Raw genomic sequence first — 21,667 nt, forward strand, 5'->3', positions numbered from 1 at the left:
TGCGTGCCCTCCTGAGCCTGCGTGAACCGGGCCACAGAGCAGGTTCACTTTATCTGGCTTCTTTGGCCCCCGTTAGGCCAACATGGAGAGATCCACCGTGCGTGAGGGGGCAGTGAGCGCGCCCAGTACAAATCCACTCGCAGGCCGAGGTTGGCGTGGGTCCCCGGGCTCACTGGGAGTAGGGCTGTGTGGAGGCCCTGCCCCTGGTCCTCAGGTGAGCGCGTGTCCATAGTTCTTTGGGGCACACCACCGGAGGGGGACATGTAGGTGACAGGGCGCGGCTACGTGTGGTGCTCCTCCTGTGCTGCGGACCTGAGGCCCCAGCCGCTGGCTGTGCAGTCACCGGGGCTGGGATGGCTGCAGCCCAGGCCCCGCTGGATGGGCACCCTGGGCGGGTTGTGCCCAGGTTGTCCAGGGGCATCGCCTCCTTCTCCCGGTGATGGCCACAGACGCCACCGCCTGCGCTGTCCTCAGCTGCCCGCTTGCAGTGCCCTCAGGGCCGGAGCCAGGCCAGGGGCTCAACATCGGCGTGGAGGGAGGGGCCCTGCTGGAGGGAGGGGGAGCGCGGCTCCGCCGTCCAGTCCAAGCGCAGCCCTGGGATTTGGGGTATCTTTTTAAAGGCCTCATGTGATCCCAGTGCGCAGCCAGGGCTGAGAGCCGTGGACCCACGGTCACGCTGAAGTCAGCCAGGCAAAACAAGTCGGGCTTAGTCGAGTTCATCACGTTTCCTACAAGCGGTTGACTCAGCCAGCGCGGTTCTCTCGGAGGCGTTTTGTTCTAGAAGAGGGTCCCCGAACTTACTGGCAAACTGTTTCAATGACTGATTTTAACCATGCTGGGTAAGCTCTAGCCGTCAGCCCACCCTCCCCCAGGAAGAGAAGCAGAGTGCCCGGATAGGAGGTCGTTGGTACTTGGAAGGCCGGCGGGTACTTGTTGCTGGGTGAGCTCTGTGAGGCGGGATCGGGGCTGCTGGGATTATGGTCGTGTGTCCAGTACTGTGTCCCTAGAAGAGTGCTGGACTCGGAGAAATAGCACGATACTCGGCCGATCAGTTAACCTGTGCATGCCTAATGTCTCGACAGCCATCGGAAATAAAAGAAATGAGAGTGGGCGGATGGATGCTTGGATAGATATATGTATAGGTGCATGGAGGGAAGGATGGATGGAGAGATGGGCCAGTGGGTAGACAGACAGAAGGACGGATAATGGAGAGATGGGAGAGTGGGTGGATTGCTGGCTGACTGGATGATGGATGGTTGGAAGTTTAAATAAACAGGTGAATGGGAGGGTAGAAGGGTAAATGGGTGGATGAACAGAGGACTGAGCAGGAGGGAGCAGGATGGATGGATGGATGGATAGATGGACAGGGGGGTCAGTGGCTAGATGGTTGGATACATGGATGGACAGGTGGGTGAATGGGAGGATGGATGGGTATAGAAGTGGGTGGGTGGAGAAATGCACTGGAGGGTGAGTGAGCAGATGGACGTGTGGATGGACGGGTGAGTTGGTGAGCCAGTGGTTGGACGGGTGTTGGACGTGTAGACAGAGGTGCTCTGGTAGATCGTATTGCCAATGAGTGAATAAAACATGAACGTTTGATTGCCAGGGAGCAGCCTGGCCGTCCCTGTGGGCAAACAGAACTATCTTGTGAAATACCGGGTGACAGGACAGATGGTCTCCTTGCAGGGTTCTCCGATTTGCTGAGTCCTCTCCCGGTGGAGTCTCCTCCGGAGACCCGTGAGGGTGGAGGATGGCGACCGAGATCAGCGCTCCGGGCGGGCAGCGTGCCATCGGGAATGAGGAGTACAGCCTGTACAGTAGCCTGAGCGAGGAGGAGCTGGTGCAGATGGCCATCGAGCAGAGTCTGGCCGACAAGACGCGGGGCCCAACCCCTGCGGAGGCCACCGTGTCCACGCGTGCCAACCACCAGCCTGCCCATTTCTACCCCTGGACCAGGTGAGCGAGGTGACATGGACGAGAGGAACTGAGCCCACCAGGGAATCCATAAGTTCTTTCCAAACCACAGCATCCCAGTGTCTGGCATGCGTTTACGCCTTCGTGATTTGTATTTTTCACCTAAACTTACTGGGCTCTACCACTGCTAAGCACGTGTTGTGCAATTGTCCCTAGTGTCTGAGAGGGGCTGTTTCCAGGACCCCCATGAATATCCAGATCTGCGCATGACCCGGTCCCTTACATAAAATGACGTAATGTTTACATAAAACATGCAAATCCCTGTGTACACTTTAATTCCTCTCTAGACTACTCATAAACAGTTGGATGTAAGTGTGTGACAATCTTTGTCACACTGTATTATTCAGGACATAACCACAGGAAAAAATTGGCACATGTTCAGTACAGACGATTTTTTTCTTCATCTGAAGGAATGAGGAACCCGCGGAGCCCAGGGCCGGCCAGCCACGCTCAGCCTCACATAACGATCCTCTTAGGGATCCTCCTAAGGACCCTCTCCCGGCCATCTCTATCACACAGTCCCATTTTGCTGATAAGGAAACTGAGGCTCAGGCTGGCCCAGGTCGCGGGGGAGGGGTGGTGGTGTGGAGACAGGAACTGGCTGGCTGCAAAGTCCAGGCCGTGGCCCTGCACCACGGGCTCTCTGCTGGAATGAGTGGAGACCCTTGTGCCAAGTCTGGCCGGCATTTGCAGCCCGTTGGAGCACCTTCCTGGAAGGCACTTCCGGAAGCCTAGGGCGTCTGCCCACAGAGCAGCCTGCCTCCCTCTGGCTCCGCATCTCAGAGCTGCTCCCCATCCTGGTCTCTGGGCCCTCTGGGAACTGCACCACCAGTGAGATATGGGGTGAGCCACCACCACACTCCACAAGTGCCATTAAATATTCTAACAGCTGCATTAGACAAGTCAAGAGAGTCAGGCGCAGGAGTGCTTGCCTATAATCCCAGCAGCTGGGGAGGCTGAGGCAGGAGGATCCCAAGTTCAAGGCCCCAAGCAACTTAGCAAGATTCTGTCTCTAAATAAAAAATAAAAAAAAAAAAAAACCTGGGGATGTGGCTCAGTGGTTAAGCACCCCTGGGTTCCATCCCCAGCGTGTGGTGTGTATGTATATGTATGTATATATACATGAGAAACAAGTGAAATTAATATTTTTATGTCTAAAATACCATCATTTCCACATGTAACCAATTTAAAAATTTTGAATGAGATTTTTACCTTCTTTTTTTTTACCCCCCTGAAAAACCCAGTGTTATTTTACCCTCACAGCCCCTCTCAATTCAGCCAACCACACTGCTAGTAGCCGGGGGCCACTGATTGGACAGTGCACATCTCCCTCTTCGTAGAAGATAGGGGCCAGAGAGGTCATCAAGCACTTGACCTTCAAATGCTTTTAGAAAAGAAATTCGTAAACTGTAAAAAATGTTTTTCTCCCCTGGAGTCAAGGCGCAGTGTGTATCTGGGGGCGCTGGGGGATGGGAGCTGCGACAGTCACGTTGGCGGTACTCTAGGTGTGGGCCTCCAAGCTCACTGTCTCCAGCAGCCAAGTCCTATGTGACCTTGAGCAAGCCACTTTCCTCTCAGAACCTCTGCTTCCTTCTCTAATAACAGCAGCAGCAATAAATAGCCTTTATCCAAGGTCACAGATGTCGGGGGGTGAGGTAGGAGAAAGTTTGCCTCAGTCCCAACCCAAAGACACTTACCGGGGTTCTCCCCACAAGACTGGCCCTGGCGAGTCTGGTCCACCTCCACCAGACTGCCAGGCCAACCTGGATGCTGCTGCTGAGGGGCCCCTGCTAAGGAGGAAAGTGGCCGCCTGCTCAGGCAGCTGGAAGAGGGATAAGGATGTAGGTCGCCGAGCTGGCCCTGACCAGGGAACAGAAACCCAGGGCCAGGACGTGGTTCACATGCGGGGTTTAAGGAGGCCCCTGTTCCTGTTCTGGCCAGTTCAGCTGAAGTCAGCCCACAGGTTCCTCTTTCTCAGCAGGGGATCAGATAGTGATAGGGCCTGCTGCACAAAGCCACAGTTGCTTGAAGCCGCAGGTCCCCCTGGGTATCTGCAGCCTTCTCAGCCCTGGGGTGCTGAGAGTCATTAGAGCCTAGAGTGTTTCCAGCGGAAGGGTAAGGAAGCGGAGAGCCACGGGGGTACCCATGCAGCCTCCAGGGAAAAGCGTCTCACACAGAGGCTGGACCACTACCAAGGTCACCTAAGACCCAGGCCAAGTGGCACAGTGGAGCGGTTAGCGGCCTCCTCTCACTCGTCCTTGCAGGGTGGGGACTGACCCTGGGCCTTGCACATGCTAGGCAAGCGCTCTCTGAGCCACGTCCCCAGCCCATTTCCTCACTCTTGCTGGGACTGGAGTCTTCAGTTCTGCCCCTCTGCCTCTGGAAGATGGGGCCAGGGTCTGCTGGGCAGGAGACGTCCTTTAGTACGGTGGTGAACACCCTTCTCCTCCTGGCTCCAAAGGCACCAGTGCATTGAGCGCTTCCAGAACTCACGCAAGGGGGCGCCTCTGAGTGCATTCAACCCGTGACAGGTACCCGCAGCAGAGGCGGGAACTGAGCGGAAGTCTGTGGGGCCTTGAGGCTCAGACGCTGAACCAGAGGTGCTGGTTCTGCACCCTCCCCTCCTTATTACACTTGCCTCCCTCCCACAGAGGCTCAGGGTCACCACACTGTGCTCACACGTCCCCACAGGGCACGGCTGAGGGAGCAGGACCCGAGAGCCCTGCACCTCTACCCTGAATGGCAGGTTCCACCTGGTAGTTCAGAGCAAGTTCAGGAATGGACCATCACGACGTCCCCAGGGTCCCTCTCATCCTGCAAGTCTCAGACGAAATGTCACCTCCTCAGCGAGACCCGCCCAGGACTCCACTTCAAGAGGGTCCCCCACTCTCACTCCCTGTCCTGGCTGTCTCCCGAGCGGCCTGGGCTACAGCGCCCGTTCTTCTGTGAACCCGTGAACTCCTGGGGAGCAGGGACCTCACGTCCTCCTTCTTCCCTGTGAGGCCCGAGGCCTGACCCACGGCAAATGCCAATTAGCTGTCTGTGAGCAGATAAAGGAGTGGAGGAAGAGGCAGTGGGGAGAGGGGTGTTGGGAGGTTCAGATCCTCCCTCCATCACTTTCTGGCTGTGCAGCTTAGACAAGTTACTCTCCCTCTCTGAGCCCAGTGGACTTAGGCCTAAACTGGCAATACCAGAACGTTTTCTATACAAGAGTACTTTCAGTATTCTTTCTCCTCCTCCTCTTCCTCCTCCTCCCCTCCTCCCCCCTCCCCCTCCTCCCTTCCTCCTCCTCCTCTCCTTCTTCTCCCCTTCTTCCTCCCCCTCCTCCCCTCCTCTTCCTCCTCCTTCTCTTCTTCTTCTTCTTCCTCCTCCTCCTCCTTCTCCTCCTCTCCTTCTTCCCCCTCTTCTTCCTCCCCTTCCCCCTCCTCCTCTCCTCTTCTCTCCTCCTCCTCCCTCTCCTCCTCTCCTTCCTCCCCCTCCCCCCTCCTCCCCTCCTCTTCCTCCTCCTCCTCTTCTCCCCCTTCCTTCGTTCTGCAGTGCTGGGCCTCAAACCCAGGGCTCCACAGAGGCGGGTGCTTTGCCCTGAGCTGCGCCAGGTGCCGTGCAGCTCCTGAGAGCACGGCGCCACGTGTGGGCAGGAGTCTGGGGTCCTCCTCACCAGCAGCTTGATCTGACCTCCCCTGCCTCCATGAGTCCCTGGGGCATCAGCCGGTCCTGCCTCCACTGCGCAGGCCGACTGCCATCCTGGGACCGCGGCCACACTGTGACCTTCCCGGCCACATTGTGACCTTCCCAGCCATGCTGTGACCTTCCCAGCCACACTGTGACCTTCCCAGCCACGCTGTGACCTTCCCGGCCACACTGTGACCTTCCTGGTGTTCCCTTTTGTGCCCAGGCTCAGCATCACTGTGACACTCAACAGACACTTTAGGAGATCACTGCACCTTGAAGCCCATAAAGACTCTAGGAAGGTCATGACCATTCTGTGACCAAAACGTCAGCCGGCGGAATCTCTGGGATCCTAGAAAAGAAAGTCAGATCGGCACCCCACCCAAGTAGCGGCACCTGTTTAAGGTCACTTCCCAGTTGGCTTCGCCCTGCCACAGTGTGGCGGGACAAGGCCTGGAACACACATGGGGGACTTGCCAAGCTTAGGCCCCCGAGGGCTCCCTGAGAGGCAGGCCTAGCTCCCAACACGCACAGCGAGCAGGGCGCAGGCGCCACGCAGGCCCATGCAGAGGCCACCCAGGGGTCCAGGAAGCTGGGTCTTTGTGGTCTTTAAACGTCTTCATTTTATTTAAGGCCACATTTCTAAGAAAAAGGGGGAAACTATGAAGCAGGAACTTGCTTGGGCTGAGGTGCGCACAGCCACCAACCCAGTCAGACCACCCGCACTCCCCGCGTGCTCGCGTGGGCCAGGTGTGCGCCCGCACCTGCGTGGCTTCTGCACTGGGCCTGGAGGATGAAGGCCAGGGGCACATGGGGACCCAGCAGGGAGGCTCAGCCGGGGTGCTCGTCAGTGTCAGAGGGAGACGGGTCCCACCTGGGCCCCTTCCAGGTCATGACCCGCAGCCACATCCCGCCCACCCAGGCTAGGTTCCTCTCACCCCTGGTGACTCAGCCCCGTGGTTTACTCTGCTGGGAATTCCCCTGCCCTGGGGGAAGCGGGGCCTCCAGCCTTCGTCCAAAAGAGTTTGAAACCCCACTGGGGCCTGGACTCCCTTCCAGCCTGAGGTTCACAGGTCTGTGGCTCTGGGTAGCTCCTGCCTGGCCCCCAAACCAAGTTGATGCCCCCTGATTTTAGCACTTTCCAAACAAGCCTTCCTGTCTTGATCTCAGTCCTGTCCTGTAATTCTGTGCTCGTGTCTGTCCTGGTCTCCCGCCCTGCTGGCCTCTGATCCACAGAAAGATGTGACCTAGTGATCTGCATCCTTAGCCCAGATACAAGGCTTGGGACCAAGCCAGAGCAGGGAAATCTATGTTGAATGGGACTCAGTTTATCTGTTTCCTCATCTGCAAAATGGAAACAGTGTACCTGGGCCTCCATCAGAGATGGTGAGGACAGAACCGAGGCGAGCTTGGAAAGGGTCCTGCGTGGCGTCGGGGCTTCACCCTGCCTCCATCCACCTCCACTCCCTGCTGCCGGCCCCTCTTGCTATTGTTATTGGGTGGAGCGAGGTCCCAGTCTCAGGACAGCATGGTGGGGTTTTGCCGGTGCTTCTCATCCTGCTAAAAACACTCTAGCAATCGGAAGAGACTGGAGGCCATGCACACCCAGGAAGCCCAGGGCTTGTCAAGGGCACAGGGCTGCTGAATGCAGAGGCAGCCTGGCTCCGGGCTCTGTCACCTGCCCAGGCCAGCAGCAAGTGCAGGCAACAGCAGGCCCAGCAGCTCTCAGCCCTGTGGAGGGAGGCTGGGGGCCAGAGCCTACACCGGACTGTGGCCCTGGGTTTGCATGACACACTGAGCTTCTCTGCTGTCCTGCAAGTAGTGGGGACAGGAAGCCTCCATCTGGCCCTGCACCCCCACCCTGCACTCTGCACATGAGGAAACTGAGGCACAGGGAGGGGAGGGGCTGCATTCACAGTCAGGGTATGTCTGTGCCCAGCCATGGGGCAGTGGGGACAGGCAGGGACAGGCAGATGCTGGAGGAGGGGCAGCTTAGGGCCCAGCTGAGCCTGGTTCTGTCCACCTTGCTGATGTGCGTGACCCCAACCAGCTTCCTCCTCTGTGAAGGTGGCCACTGGGCACCCACCTCTAGGGTCAGTAAGAGAACCCGGCAAGGGTCCTGCTTGGCCTGCCGAGGGTGCTAAAGTAGAGAAGGAAGGTAGAGGAAAGGACGGGAGAGGAGGCTCTGCGGGGCCCCGGCTGGCCTCCCCTCTGCCCACGGGCTCCTTGGCATGTGGTCAGGCCCTGCTGAGGGGTCCACAGAATCTGCAGGTCCCATCCTGTCCTGGGGAGCGTGGGCCCTTCTCAGGGCCACCACCACAGTGCCCCAAGAGGAGCCAGTCACAGAAGTGATGCCCTCCCCAGCCCCTCAGGCAGCCCTCCCCCAGGTGTTCAGACAATACCCAGGCTGCCAGGACTGGCCCCCGGAAGGGGTGAGCAGGGGCCACTGTCCCGTTCTCACAACCCCAGGCCAACCCGGGTCAGGGAGTGGCTGTCACACCTTCCAGACCTCTGCCCTTCCGTCAGCCTGATGCGGTGGGGAAACTGAGGCTCCGAGAGGTGACCTGTGCTCGAGGGGACGGCTGGCTGGCTGGTGGAGCCCCTGCATTTCACACAGGTTCCCAGTGCAGGCTCGCCAGCCCTCCAGACGGGGGCTGCTTTTGCAGCCTTTATAGAGGGGAAGTAAGCCCCCGAGAAGGTGGACCTGTCCCAGGCCACCAGCTGCAGTTCCCAGGTTTGAACCTGTTCGGTCAGCCTCGGAGCCCCATCCCAGATGACCTCCTGTGGCCTCTGGGTGTCTAGCCCCTGACCCTGGCATGATCTTTTCCTGATGAGCCCACACATTGGGGTGAAGGGCACACCTGGCCTGACTTCTCAGCCTGGTCCCTCATCTGCCCACGAATCTCTTGCCCACATGCTCCATGGGGACCCGCCTGGCCAGCTCCCAAGCTCTTTTCAACCTAGGACCTGCGCCGACCACTTGTCACCTCCTCCGGGGTGAAGAACGTCACCTTGCTTCCTATCTGCCGCCCTCGTGGTTGGCTGGGGAGGGGGATGGCGGGAGGGGGGTGAGGTTAACCTCACTGTTGTCTTATATGGTCATTTAAATCTCCCAGGGCTTCTTCCAAGGGCCAAAAATAATCCGGAGACACAGCAGCTGTGTCCAGCACACAGAGAGGACCGGCCATCTGCTTTGGTTCAGAGCCCTGTGTCTGTCTGTCACTCAGCCTCCCGTCCGCGTCCTGCCTCCAGCCATGACCCGCTTCTCCTATGCAGAGTACTTTTCCCTCTTTCATTCCTGCTCTGCTCCCTCCAGGTCCTCAGCGCCTCCTGAGAGCCCCCCGGCCCAGGCCCCCATGGGTCTGTTCCAAGGGGTCATGCAGAAATACAACAGCCTCAAGACCTCCCAGCTGGCGTAAGTGCCCCCGCCTGGCCCTCAGACCAGCGCCAAGCTCGCGCCTCCAACTGGGGTGGCAGGGAAGGTGGGGAGGGGTGCAGGTCTGAAGCCCCAGGAAGGCACAGGACACCCTGGCACCTCCAGGCAAACCCCATGGGAACCTGCTGCTCCTTCTGAGCTGGGCTCGGTGGCCACAGGCTGCTGTCCTCCAGGAACTGGCCCCCTGACTGTGCTTGGGATGGATCTTCCTGAGACACCCCCAGAATGGGACGTGGGCTGGAGGAGCCGGCAGGGCTCTGAATCTGGGGCCCCAGCAGGAGGGGGACCGGGGAGATGACCTCAGAACCAGAGTCCCAGAGGAGCAGGGAGGGGGAGCCCAGGAGTCAGCCGCACCTTCTGTCTGTCACCCCGTCTCACCTTCCGCCGTCACCTCCGGGGTCCGTCTGAGCACATCCCAAGCACCCGGAGCCGCAGCTTCTGTTTGCTTTGCTGTCTTCCTTCACGTGCCAGGTGCTGAAATCCAGAACTCGTCTGAGCCGCAGGGGGGTACTGTTGGCCTGGCCCTGGGCCCTGGACTGGAGGGGTCCTCGGAAGGTCGATAGCTTGTCTTCTTGCCCTCTGCGCACCCCTAGTAGAAGCCCCTTAAAGCAAAAGAGAGGCACCAGCACTGGTACCCACATTTCTGGGCTCAGAGGAGGCAGCTGGCCAGCGGGCAGCTTCTGCTCCCGAGCCTCTCCGGGCCGGCCACCCGCCGCTCCCCGGTGCCCTGGGAGGGTTTGGCAGTTTGGAAAAGAGAAACCCAGCTCTGTTCTCCAGCACAATTGCCACTTCCTGCCTGTCTGCCAGAGAGGGGCTGTCCCTTCTGAGTTCTCCCTCTCTGGAGGACAGTGTTGGGAAGACAAAGTGACCTCTGGGGTCCAGTCCAGCTTGCTAGTCTCTGGTGACCTCACATCCCAGCAGCTGCCCCACTCAGGCAGGGGCCTTATCTGAGCTCACAGAGGGGCCCTCCGTGTCTGTCACTGAGGGCTCGAAGGACCTCGACTGCCCCTGGAGAGACCCGTGAGACCCGCGCTGGGCAGCAGGTCCTGGGGCTCGCTGTGCCCCTTCACTGAGGCCAGGAGACCAGCTGGCCCTCCCTTTCACTTCAGGGAGCCACACACCCCACTGGGACTTCTCCTGAGGCCAAGGGGGCGCTGCTCTGTCCTCACCTAGGTGGACTCATCAGGTGGCAGTGACAGTGTGGATGGGGACTCAGGACTTACCCATCCTGAAGTCAGCTTCCCACTGTCCTTGCTGGGTCTCTAGCTCAGCCAGGGCTTGAGGCGATTCATAATGCAGAGGCTGAGAGGGGCTCCTGAGGGAGGAGCTCCAGGAGGGGCAGGGCGGGCGCTGGAGACCCCACCCTCAGAGCCCATTGGGCGTGGCGGGCATGGAGGCCCAAGGCTGGCCTCCCGCCTCACCTGCTCCATCTGGGGAATGGGGCTGTTTATACAGAACCTTCCCCAGAAGAGGAAGGGGGTCACGCCATGGTGGCCCTCACTAAGTGACCAAGTGAGTGAGTGAACAGGTGACCTCAATAAGCCAAGCAGGTGTTCCCCCCTCAGCCCTGGGATCTTTGTGAAGATCCTAGAAGTATTAGTTTCTCAGCAGCTAGATGTAGGAAGGAGGGTAAGGACAGGAGCCAGCAGAGGCCATGAAGACCTCAGGGCTGCACACTGCGCCTTCTCGGAGGCACTGGCAGCTTAGAAAGGCCCTGCGGTGCCAGGGCTTGGTGGACAGGGCGGTGCATTCAGTGGCTGCAGCCCTCCAGGGCTCATCCCTGGAGGCCGGCACTCTGCTGTGTCCTCTTGGTAGAAGGGGTCTTGGTTAAAAACTAGCTTCGGCCATAGAAAGCACAGGGGCAGAGGGGACCCCTGATTCCCCTGCAGCGCTGGGCTGCAGGGACTCAGCCCCTGTCCCAGAACCAGCTGGGACCACAGGGACGGAGGGACCCTGCACTCAGCCCTGCCTCTGGCTGTGTCTGAGGACTGCTGCTTCCTGCTCTTGCAGGCCTGAGGACCCCGTGCTGAAGGCCATCAGGGAAGGCGACGAGGAGGGCCTGCAGGCCATGATCAAGGATGGGAAGAACCTGGCGGAGCCCAACAAGGAAGGCTGGCTGCCACTGCACGAGGCTGCCTACTACGGCCAGCTGGGCTGCCTGAAGGTCCTGCAGCGAGGTGAGGGGGATCGGCCACCAGAGGTGAGAAAGGGAGGGGCCGCGGCAGCCCCACCCACCCCCGCTGCCCTCTCGCCAGGCCTCCCAAGACCCGGGAGCCTGATTCCTAGAAAAGGAATGAGGGAGGACTGACTTTGGGGAGAGCCTCTGCCAGCGTGTTCCAGAATGTTCAGGGGCTGATTTGGTATGGAAAACACTGCAGCTGTGCCCCTGCTCTGCCAAGCCTGCCTCTTACCAACTGTGCCTCTCAGCCACTCTCACCTCCTCTCTGAGCCCATCTTTCTCCTGAGCCAGATTCAGAGGGGGTCATACCTGCAGGCAGGTGTCACCTCTGCCCTCAAGCAGCCCAGACCCCCGAAAGCCCACCACACTCAGAGAGACGCTGCAGGAGAAGTTGGGTTTCCCATGACAGCAGGTGGGAGCGCAGGAAGGACAGGCCTATTGCAGTGGGGAGGGGGCCTTCACCCAGGGAAGGCTTCCCAGAGGAGGTGGCGTCTGAGCACACTTCATGACCAGGCGGCAGGAGCCGTCCTGAGGTCATTTGGGGTCCATGAATTTCAGGATGCCGTGTGCACCTGTCCCTGGAAGGCAGGAAACTGGGGAGGCTGTGCTGTGAGGGTGCCTGCCCTCTCATGAGCTCCCCATCTCCCTCCCCAGCATACCCTGGGGCCCTGGACCAGCGCACCCTGCAGGAGGAGACAGCCCTGTACCTGGCCACGTGCAGGGCACACCTAGACTGCGTCCTCTCGCTGCTCCAGGCCGGGGCAGAGCCTGACATTTCCAACAAGTCCCGAGAGACACCGCTCTACAAAGGTAAGCCTCAGGTGGCCAGAAGCTGGGTGGACAGCCACGCCGCACGCTTCCCGAGGGCGCGGCCCCTCAGCGTCCACTCTGAAGGGGGCAGGCCTCTCTGGGCTGCATCGTTTACGCAAGTGAACATTCAAGGGCTTGGAGTGGAGAAGATAGGGAGTTGGAGCCTGTGTGTTTGCCCAGGAACAGGCTCCAACCCAGCAGGGGCAACAAAGATGGGGCAGGAGGCGTGTGGGGGAGGGGGTGAGGGGGAGGGGAGGGGGGGGACCAGAGGAGGGGCTGCCTGAGCTGAACCTGAACAGGTGGAGACTGCTGGCTGGCCAAGCAGGGGCCAGCTCAGGCAGAGACAGGGCAGTATGAGGAGAGGGCCTCCAGGATGTGTGCTCAAGAAAAATAAATCCTCTGGGCACAGAGTCATGAAGCGAGTTGCCCAGATCACACAGCCAGCAAGGGGTGGATCTGGGACTTCAGCTCAGGGAGCGGGTGCCAACGATGTGCTCTGAGCGCCCCCATTCCGGAGCATCTAGCACTCAGGGACGCACTTACACAATCAGCTGGTCTTGCAGGACTGACGGGCCCTGTGCATTGAGAAGTGCAGACCTGGACTTCCCACATGCTGGCATGAGGCTCTGGGAACGTTCTGTGGGCGGCAGGGAACTAGGTAGGGGGCAACTGGCTCTGCTGCAGACCCACAGTGGAGGGTCCTTCCTGGGGCCTGTGGGACCTAGGTGGGCTCCATCGCTGTCACCAGGAGCTGGGAAGTCACAGGCAGAAGCTTGCCCCGTCCTGCCCTAGGCCAGCCCCTCACTAGCGCCTCAAGGGCCCCCTGGCCCTCCCGGCATCTTCCCAGGAAGCCCTGGCCATCTGTCTATGAAGGGAAACCGAGGCTGAGAGGCAGGCAGCACGGTACTTCCTGAACACTCAACAGGCAGCCCCCGTTCCCCTCTCCAGCTCTGACCCAGGGCGGCCTCAGCCATCAGTGTGGACAAGCACGGGGCGACCCCAGCATCGCCCACTGCTCCATGGTGAGAACTGTGGCCAGAGCCACGGGGGTGTGTGGAGTCCAAAGACAGGAGCGGCTTCAGAGGAAGGTTCAGACAGGCTGAGGAAGACACACGTCACCCCAAACTAAACGAGGGACTTTGAGGGCAAGGCTGGAGCAGGAACAGGACACTGGCCAGTCCTCATCTAGAAAGGTTCTCCTAGCCTTGGGGATGTGGGGGACCTATGCAGGTAACTCTGGAAGGGGAGATGAGTTAGGGACACCCTGAAATATTCTAGGGCACAGATTCCAGACCTGACTTCCTGGGTTTAATTCTGCCGCTTACTGTCTGTGTGACCTAGTACAAGTCACTTACCCTCTCTGTGCCTCCCCTTCCTCATGGGTGAAGGGGACAATATTGCATTTCGTAAGCGTAACCGAGAGGATTGAGCTAGTTAATCGTGAATATGCCCCAGGCTTCATTGCCAAGGTCAGCGTTCCTTTTAGTTGTACGTCCTGGGTTCAGGGCAGGGACTGGGATTTAGCACAGATGTGGCGGATCGCGGTTGACGAACTGCTGGTGAATGAATGAGCGAGTGGACACACTCGCTGGCCGGGTCCTGCCTGGGGCCCATGGCTGTCTTGCTCCTCCTGGGGAACAGCCTGCGAGCGCAAGAACGCAGAGGCGGTGAGGATCCTGGTGCGGCACAACGCAGACACCAACCACCGCTGCAACCGCGGCTGGACGGCGCTGCACGAGTCGGTCTCCCGCAACGACCTGGAGGTCATGGAGATCCTGGTGGGCGGAGGGGCCAAGGTGGAGTCCAAGAACGCCTACGGCATCACACCGCTGTTCGTGGCCGCGCAGAGTGGGCAGCTGGAGGCCCTGAGGTTCCTGGCCAAGCACGGTGAGTGGCCCAGGCTCCTGCTGGGAAGGACCCCGGGAGGAGCGGGAGTGGAGACGAGGTGGACGTCATCCAGCGGGCACGCCCGGCCCGCGGCCGTGTCCTGGGAGGGTGGTGTTAGGAAGGACTCTGAGGCTGAGTCTAAGTCCCGTGGGGTCCGCTGGTGATATCCGCAGTCGGGCACAGCACGGAGGGGTGACACTTGCCACCTTGGCCTGGCGCACCCGCCCTGTGTTACAAACGAGGACTCTGGCCTAGAAAGGGGAGGTGGATTACCTGGAGTCACGTGGCCAGATTAGTTGTAGAACTAGGCAGATTCTGGGACTCCTGACTCTCTGCTCTTTCCACCATATCACGCTTTCAGGCCAGAAAAGAACTTCAGACAACACTGAGGTCACCTTCTCGTTTTGCAGGTGATGAAGCCAAGGACCAGGATGGGAAAATGGTTTGTCTCAGGCCACACAGCAAATTAGAGGCAGAGCTGGGATTTGAACCCAGGTCCTCTGACCTCTTTACCTTAGTGAGAGAAAACTCGTAGAGAGAGAAACTAAAACAATCCGCCCACGTCGGGAAGGCCCCAAGACCTTGGCCAAGGCTCTTTTGGCCATGAGAATTGCATTCCCATCTCCCCAAGGACACCTGTGCAGTCTTCTCTCCAAGGGTCAAAATCCTCCCCGAGGGCCCTCGACAGAGAGGCCGGAGGCTCTGCAGACCCTGCAGCTGGCCTGGAATGTTTGCTGGGCACCTGCTGGGCACTCTGCTTAGCAAGGACAAAGAATAGGTCCCTGGAGGTTCTCCCCAAGGGCCCCCTGCCCCGCCCATGAGCTCCACAGTGTCCTGTTCCATTTAAGACGCAGGAGAGTGGGCATGAAGAGGTTAAATGACGGTCCCCAGGTCCCAGTCAGAGCCTGGATTCTGACCCGAGTCCATCTGACGCTCCGCTTAGACTCACCACAGCACAGCAGCAGCCTGCGAGGGTTGTCACCGGCCGAGTCCAGGGGAGGTCCCCTCCTCAGCACGCGCCTGAGCGGTCGGGAAAACAGACGTCAGGCACTTCCCCAGAGCCAGGGACGAATCTGGACAGACCAATGTGAGAACAAAGGGACGCAGGCAGGGTCCTCGAAGCCCAGACCAAGAGGCCGGGCAAAGGGCAGGGTGCTCAGTGCGGGAGGGCGAGCCTGCTAACTCCAAACATCTGCCCAGGTGTCCTGCTGACAGAGCACAGGGTCTGTCCCCTCAGTGGGCTGAGTACATGTCTCATTCCAAATATTTTTCTTGTGCGAGCAGGCGGCTTCGCCGGCAAGGTCCAGGCCTTCCAGGGTGCCTGGCTTTGAGGGCCCGACAGCACACTAGCGTGGCCTGTGGGCTCTCCCTCAGCAGGGAGGACAAAATCAGCCTCTGCTTGGGACCCTCGTCCTGGACGGTGGGCATTTCTGGGCACCTCCTCTGTGCCAGATCTGTGCTGCAAGCTAGATTTACATGAACGAATTTACCTCCTGCAGTGACCAGAGAGATGGGGATTTTTATTCCTGGTCCATGGATGGTAAACTGAGGCTCCCAAAGGCTCCCTGAGGCCACAGAGCTTGGAGACCTTGACACAGAAACTCAAGCTGGTCCTCGTCTGTCACCAAAGCCTGCCCTCTTTCCACTGGATCACAAAAGGGCCCCACTATCATTGAAAACAAAGTCACCAGAAAGCCTGAGATAAGCAGAGCGTGCGGGGAGGCAGCTGTGGCTCACACAGGCCTCTGATCTCAGCCCCCGACTGGTCACAGCCCTCGCAGGGCCACCTCCTTCCGGAACATGGAGAGACTGACAAACCCTCTTTTTGCCAAGAAATCATGCGCATCGCAGTTCTGCCCCTCACCCCAGGAGATGCAGAGGGTGTGGGAGGTTGCGCTGAAGGCAGACGCGCCCGCCCAGTCCCCACTCCTGCCAGCAGGGCTCAGTGATTTCTTTGGAAGAGAGAGAAAGTCATTTCTCTCTTATTTCTGGCAGAGAAAAAACAAATATCAATAAAGTCATTAGGGATTCCCTTTCTGAGAAGCTCTGCTCAGCGGGACGGGAGGCCTCTCTCAGGGCAGAGCCAGGGCCTCTTAGGCAGAGGGAGGGTTACGAGGATGGACTCTGCCTAGGACCACCAGGTTCAAGTTCAGCCCGCGTGTCTGAGCCAGGTGGGGGCAGAGTGCCTGGATTCCCTGCCCTGGAGCATTCCTGCCTCTAACGCGGAACTAAGACCAGGCATTGAGCTCCTATCCCACGGTAGATTCAGAGAGGTGCTCAGTCCATGCACCCTTGAGGCCGCAGTCTGCTCTGCCAGGCCTCCGCCAGGCTGGCAGTCGGGAAGTTGCCCAGGGGTCCCGGGGTGGTCCAGAGTCCACTCCTTCTCCCTGCCGTGGTCGTGGCTTTGGCATAGCAGCATCGCGTGCGGTGGGCACCACGTTGACCCACGGTCGCCCTGATCACTCCAGATCTGCTTCCCTTTCACCAGGCGCTGACATCAACACGCAGGCAAGCGACAGCGCGTCGGCCCTGTACGAGGCCTGCAAGAACGAGCACGAGGAGGTGGTGGAGTTCCTGCTGTCCCAGGGCGCCGACGCCAACAAGGCCAACAAGGACGGGCTGCTCCCGCTGCACATCGCTGCCAAGAAGGGCAGCTACAGGTCAGCCAGTCCTGCGCCCCCGCCCGGCGCACGTGCTGGGAAGGCCACCGGGGAGGCCGGGAGGGGTTGCCCGCTTCCAGGGCCCACCCAGAGGACGGGGGCAGGAGAGGGGGTGTGGAGGGCACCCTTCCGGCAGAAGGAGGAAACCTCTGCCGATTGGCAGGCAGGCAGCAAACACCTGGAACAGCTGCCGCAGTGGCAAGGGCACCGCGCCGCTCCGCCAGGCCCGGCATCGGAAGCTGCTTTGATGCTTTCAGCCACTTGGCGAGATGGACACTGTCACCATCTCTGCTTCTCAGATGAGGAAGCCAAGACAGAGAGGAGTGACTTGCTCGAGGTCACACAGCTGGCAGGTGGCAGGAAGTCACCTGCTCCAAACGTCATGTCCACAGGAATTCCTCCCAGAGGGCCGGTACCGTCTGAACTAGTGAATATTTCTGGGGGATGCAGAGGTGCCCTGCCAGGCAGTTAGCAAGCATGCAGGCAGTGCCTCCTACCACCCCCGTGGTACCGAGGCCACTTTCTGTGCCATGGGCGCAGAGACCAAGGTGAGGGAAGCTTACACTCTCAGGGAGCAATTTGGCAGGAGGGAAGGTGGACACACACTCACGCACACGCACACCCATGCACGTGCACACACATGCACAGATTCATGACATAATGCGGGAACTTGCAGAGCTAAGCTGCTGGGGTCCTCGTGGACAGAGGCCGTCATGGCTGAGCTGAGGTGTGCCGAGGTGCGGCCTGTGCTGGCTCCCGTGAGCCTACTGTGCGAACCTCTTCCCAATCCACGTTCATCAGTCTCGCATTGGTAGCTAAAATCGGCCACAGTGGGAGTTTTTACCCCAGAGTTGTTGACGGAGGCTATAGATCAGCTCCTTCTCCCTGTGTCCCCCGCCCCAGCCCACCAAACAGCCAGTTGTTGAGCATTTACCCACAATGCTCTGTGTTGGGAAAGCTGGGGAGTTCCCCAGGGGGAGTGTGCTTCCCATGTGGGCCTCAAAACTGCCTCTGGGAGGCAGGTCCACCTCCATTCCCGTTTTATAAGTCAAGAGACTGAGGCCTGGGTGGGCAAGGGACTTGCCCCAGCCACAGCCAGGGCTGGGACTGAAGCCCACAGGTGAGGCGACTTCCATGACCGGTGTTTCCTCAGCGGAGGCCCTTCACGGCCTTCCTTCCTGACTTTAGACACATGCTCATTGCTAAATATTTTTCTTTAATTAAATTGTTTACTTAAATGAATTTATTTTAAAAGCAAACATTTATCATACTAATATAGTGGTAAAATGATCAGTTTACAAGCAATAAAAAAAATATTTCCACCTGAAGGCCCATCTTGTGGGGCCAGGTGGCTTTGGGCAACACACCCGGGTCTTACAGGCAGGGAGAAGAAAGAGAAGAACAGAGTGTGTGTGGAGGAGGTATTTACTGACTTCAGGAAGGCCAAGGCGGGTGGGAGCAGGGGTCGGGCGCCCCAGAGGCAGAAACAAAGACGCCATGAGGCGGGGCTGACCCTTGGAGCCCCGTACCTTCCCCGCAGGCCACCTGCATACCTGACCCCTGTTTTGAAGGCTGCCCAACAAAGGGTTAAAGCTGGTGCCCAGCAGCCTCTGCCACCTGGCAGGGCCCGCGGCCAGCCAGCCCGGGCTTCACACCACACCCGGGCATGCAGTATTAAAGGCCCTCTCCACAGCCACCTCCCATAGGCTGCTTGGGGATTTGATGTGACATTCCATAGGCATTCCACAGCCAGCCACCTGCCAAAACCCCCTGCCGTGTCTCACCCATTGCCGGAATGCAGAGCCAGGGCCTGGGGCTGTCCGCCAGATATGCCTGCTCTTCACACACTTAACAGGAGGGTGTGACACTCGGCTGAGGAAGAAGCTTTAAGACCCCAAGGTCCTAGTCACCTCACAGGTGAACTTTTTCCTGTTTCTTACTTCTAGTTTGGCAAAGACAGCTTATGGAATTAAAGATCAACACCAAAGACAGATTTATTAAGAAACCGTGTTAGACAAAAGCAGATCCCCTAAGGATACCCCAAAAGCCATGGTTCTCCGGAGTAGATGCACAGGGGTCTCCTGCGTCTCTGCCAACCCTGACGCCTGGGCCCCATCCTCAGAGGTACTGGGGTAGCCAGTCTGGCCTTCAGCTGGGACTTTGGGGTTTCCCAAAGCTGCCTAGCTAGTCTTCCTTTGCAGCCTGGGGAGAGAACCAGGATCTTTGCATCTCTTTTACGGCCAATACAAACTATAAACTCTCATTTGAGGCCTTGCTCTGACCTCTTGCTTTTAAATATTCTTTCTTTCATACCCACTGGCCGACTGTCATGGCAGCTCAGCAGTGTTGGTGGCAGAACCACCTGGGGGTGGCTGCTTCCCACAGGAAAGTCAAGTTCACCTGTCAAACTCACAGTGAGTGCTGACAACGGTCAGACCACATGACCTGGTGACCCAGAGCCCTTGCCGGGCTTGATGCAGCAGGGTTGGGGCTGCCTTTGGGATCCCAGCCCCCAATGCCTCCTGAATGCCTACTGTGCGCTGATCACACAGTGTGTCAGATCTTGCTGTGCCCCCCCCAGATTAGCCTTGGCGGAACAGGTTATTAAATTGTTTTGTGAGCTGGGCGTTGCAACGCCACCTTGCTGGGTTGTTAGGAAGAATCCATACTTGGCTCTCAGGGTCATTTTAGGGTTAAGCAAGGTAAATGTGTAAAGCTGTCAGAAGAAACGCTCAGCAGTACGACGATCACAACTATTGGGAGAGTGAAGTGTTCACAGCCTGAGGGGCTCGAGAAAAGGTAGCTGCAGCTGTCACCATTGGCACCGCCATCATTTTTCTTGTGGTCAAGTGCCCATCTGTTAAAAGCGAGGTTCAGAGAGGTTAAGTGACATGGGTGGGTTGGCCCAGTGCTGAGAGGCAGAGCTGGCTGGACCACCCACGCCCTGATTCTGGGCCTCATGCTTTCCGCACTGCCCAAGCTGGACCCCACCCTACTAAAAACAGCCTGCTTAGACCCAAAGCCATTCCCTGCTCCTGGGCTGGACTCAGGCAAGACACAGAGCCCGGGACAGGCAGCCTGTGAAGGCTGCAGCCTTGGGCAGCTAGAACTCTTGGCAAGGATCAGGGCCGGGGGCCAGGAGAATGGGGTTCTGTTGGGGGGGGGCAGTCACAGAACAAGGCCTGGTTGTCTGGACTGCAGATCAGAGCGCCCAGCAGCAGAGCTGCTGCACCTGACCTCTTGGATACAGCCGGAGCAGGGCTGTTCTGGGCTCAGGCCTTTGCTGACAAAGCTGAGCTGGGAGGTGCAGTCAGGCCAGGCCTCCCAGACACCTAGCATTCCATGGGCCATGGTCGCCACGTTTCTCTCCATTAAGGTAGCATTTGAGTGACAGCATGCTAATCCTAGGACTTGCCCCTGGGAAAGGTAGGCTGACCCCAGGCTGATACTTGGGGTCATCCCTTACTTTCCTGCCCTCTGTGATTCACAAAGCGGGCTGGGGGACAGGACTGGCCATGCACAGTGGGCTGCCCACGGAGGCCCTCTCCACAGTGAGGAGGGCACCGTGGAAAGGCCCAGCTGCCAGACACCTCCATTCTGCCCTGGTTTGCCCTCCACCTTCTGCCCAACCTTCGCCCCCACCACCGTGCCTAGGCCTAGCTTCACCCTCCAGGAAATGGAGGGCTGCCGATCCTACCAGGAACCGCACGTTTACCTCCTGGCTGGCGAAGTCCTGCAGAAGCACACGACAATCAGATGATTCACTGTGTTGTTGCGACAAGGCTTCTAGGACTCAAGGTGGCATCCCAGCACCTTCCCACATTCCCGCCACCTCCCCTTGGTTCTGCAGGGCTTGCTGGGGACCAGCCAAGGCCTGCTGGGGATCGCAGCGCAGCGGGCCAGCAGCCCCAGGGGCAGCAGCCCCAGGAGCAGCCCCTGTCCCTGCTCGTCCTGGGCCTGAGCCTGTTACAGCTGTTATGGAGCATTTGTTGGCCATGGCCATGGTCCAGGGCGAGGCCCTGGCCCTGCCTTTGACCAGCACCTCTGCAGAGCAAGGTCAGGTCCCCAAAGTCTGCACAAATAAAAATTAGGAGGCAATTAGCCCCCCAGGGTGTGTGAATTTTCTTTTGAGGTTTTAGAGGCAGATTTTAGCCAAACACAGTGTCACTGGCAATAATAATACTTTCCACTGAGATCCCAGCAGGAGGCTGCTGGCATCGGATATCCAGGAAGCCAGAGGGATTCCTGTGCCAGGAGTAGGAGAGGCGTGGGAACCAGCCTGGCGGCACCTGCTCCCCCCGCCACCACCACCTCCCTGGAACCGCATGCAGGGCTATGAGGTCACCTATCAGCAGGGACTGGACAGATTAGGGTCTGGAATCGTGCGGGTGGCAGGTGCTTGTTCTAGGAGGGAGTAGGGTTTAAGGGAAGAGTGCCAAGTCAAGGGGCCCTGGGGTTGAGCCCCGAGAGCTGTTGCATGACATTTATTAAGCTCTCTGAGTCACATCTGTTCAAAAGAAGGCCACAGTCTGCTCTGGCCACCCCACAGGGCTTCAGTGAAGGCAAATGAGGCAGACAAGTTAACTGTTTGTGAAGATCAAAACCTGTGATATATCAGCTGTCAGTTTGATTGCTCTACCAGAAGTAGGGCAGTGGTTAAGAGTGTGTGGCCTCAGAGATCAGACAGCCTGGGTTCGAAGTCTGGGCCCATCACTACCTGGCTGTGTAACCTTGGGGAAGTCACATACCCTCTCTGGGCTTCCATCTCCTTCTCTTTAAAATGAGGATTAAAAGTAGTGCCACCTCGAAGGGCTATTGGGAAAACTTCATAGTTAAAGGAGGCAGAGGCTAAGATCAGTGCCTGAGTCCCAGTGCAGGGAGCACCAGCCTCAGCAGGGACCCCGTTGGCTCCCCAGGTCAAAGGCAAGCAGGGAGAAACTAGGCGTTGAATCTCCTAGTAGAGCAGGGAAGGATCTCGGCACACAGCTGGCTAACCAGCCTGGGACAGGAGAGGTCGGGACCAGATCAAGGTGTTCTCTCCTGCCCCTAGGA

General features: G+C 58.7%; 1 protein-coding gene across 1 annotated transcript in view; it reads left to right on the plus strand.

Moving 5' to 3' along the window:
* Window positions 1-21,667, plus strand: part of ASB2 (ankyrin repeat and SOCS box containing 2) — a 36,012-nt gene that overhangs the window by 9,332 nt on the left and 5,013 nt on the right. Inside the window, exons 2-7 of the mRNA XM_079126716.1 lie at window positions 1,687-1,956; window positions 8,960-9,058; window positions 11,090-11,256; window positions 11,913-12,068; window positions 13,710-13,955; window positions 16,444-16,615. Coding sequence (XP_078982842.1) covers window positions 1,751-1,956; window positions 8,960-9,058; window positions 11,090-11,256; window positions 11,913-12,068; window positions 13,710-13,955; window positions 16,444-16,615 — 1,046 coding nt within the window. The 5' untranslated portion in view covers window positions 1,687-1,750. The remainder of the gene's footprint in view (window positions 1-1,686; window positions 1,957-8,959; window positions 9,059-11,089; window positions 11,257-11,912; window positions 12,069-13,709; window positions 13,956-16,443; window positions 16,616-21,667) is intronic.

This window comes from Sciurus vulgaris (assembly GCF_902686455.1).
Source record: "Sciurus vulgaris genome assembly, chromosome: 2".
NCBI lineage: Eukaryota > Metazoa > Chordata > Mammalia > Rodentia > Sciuridae > Sciurus > Sciurus vulgaris.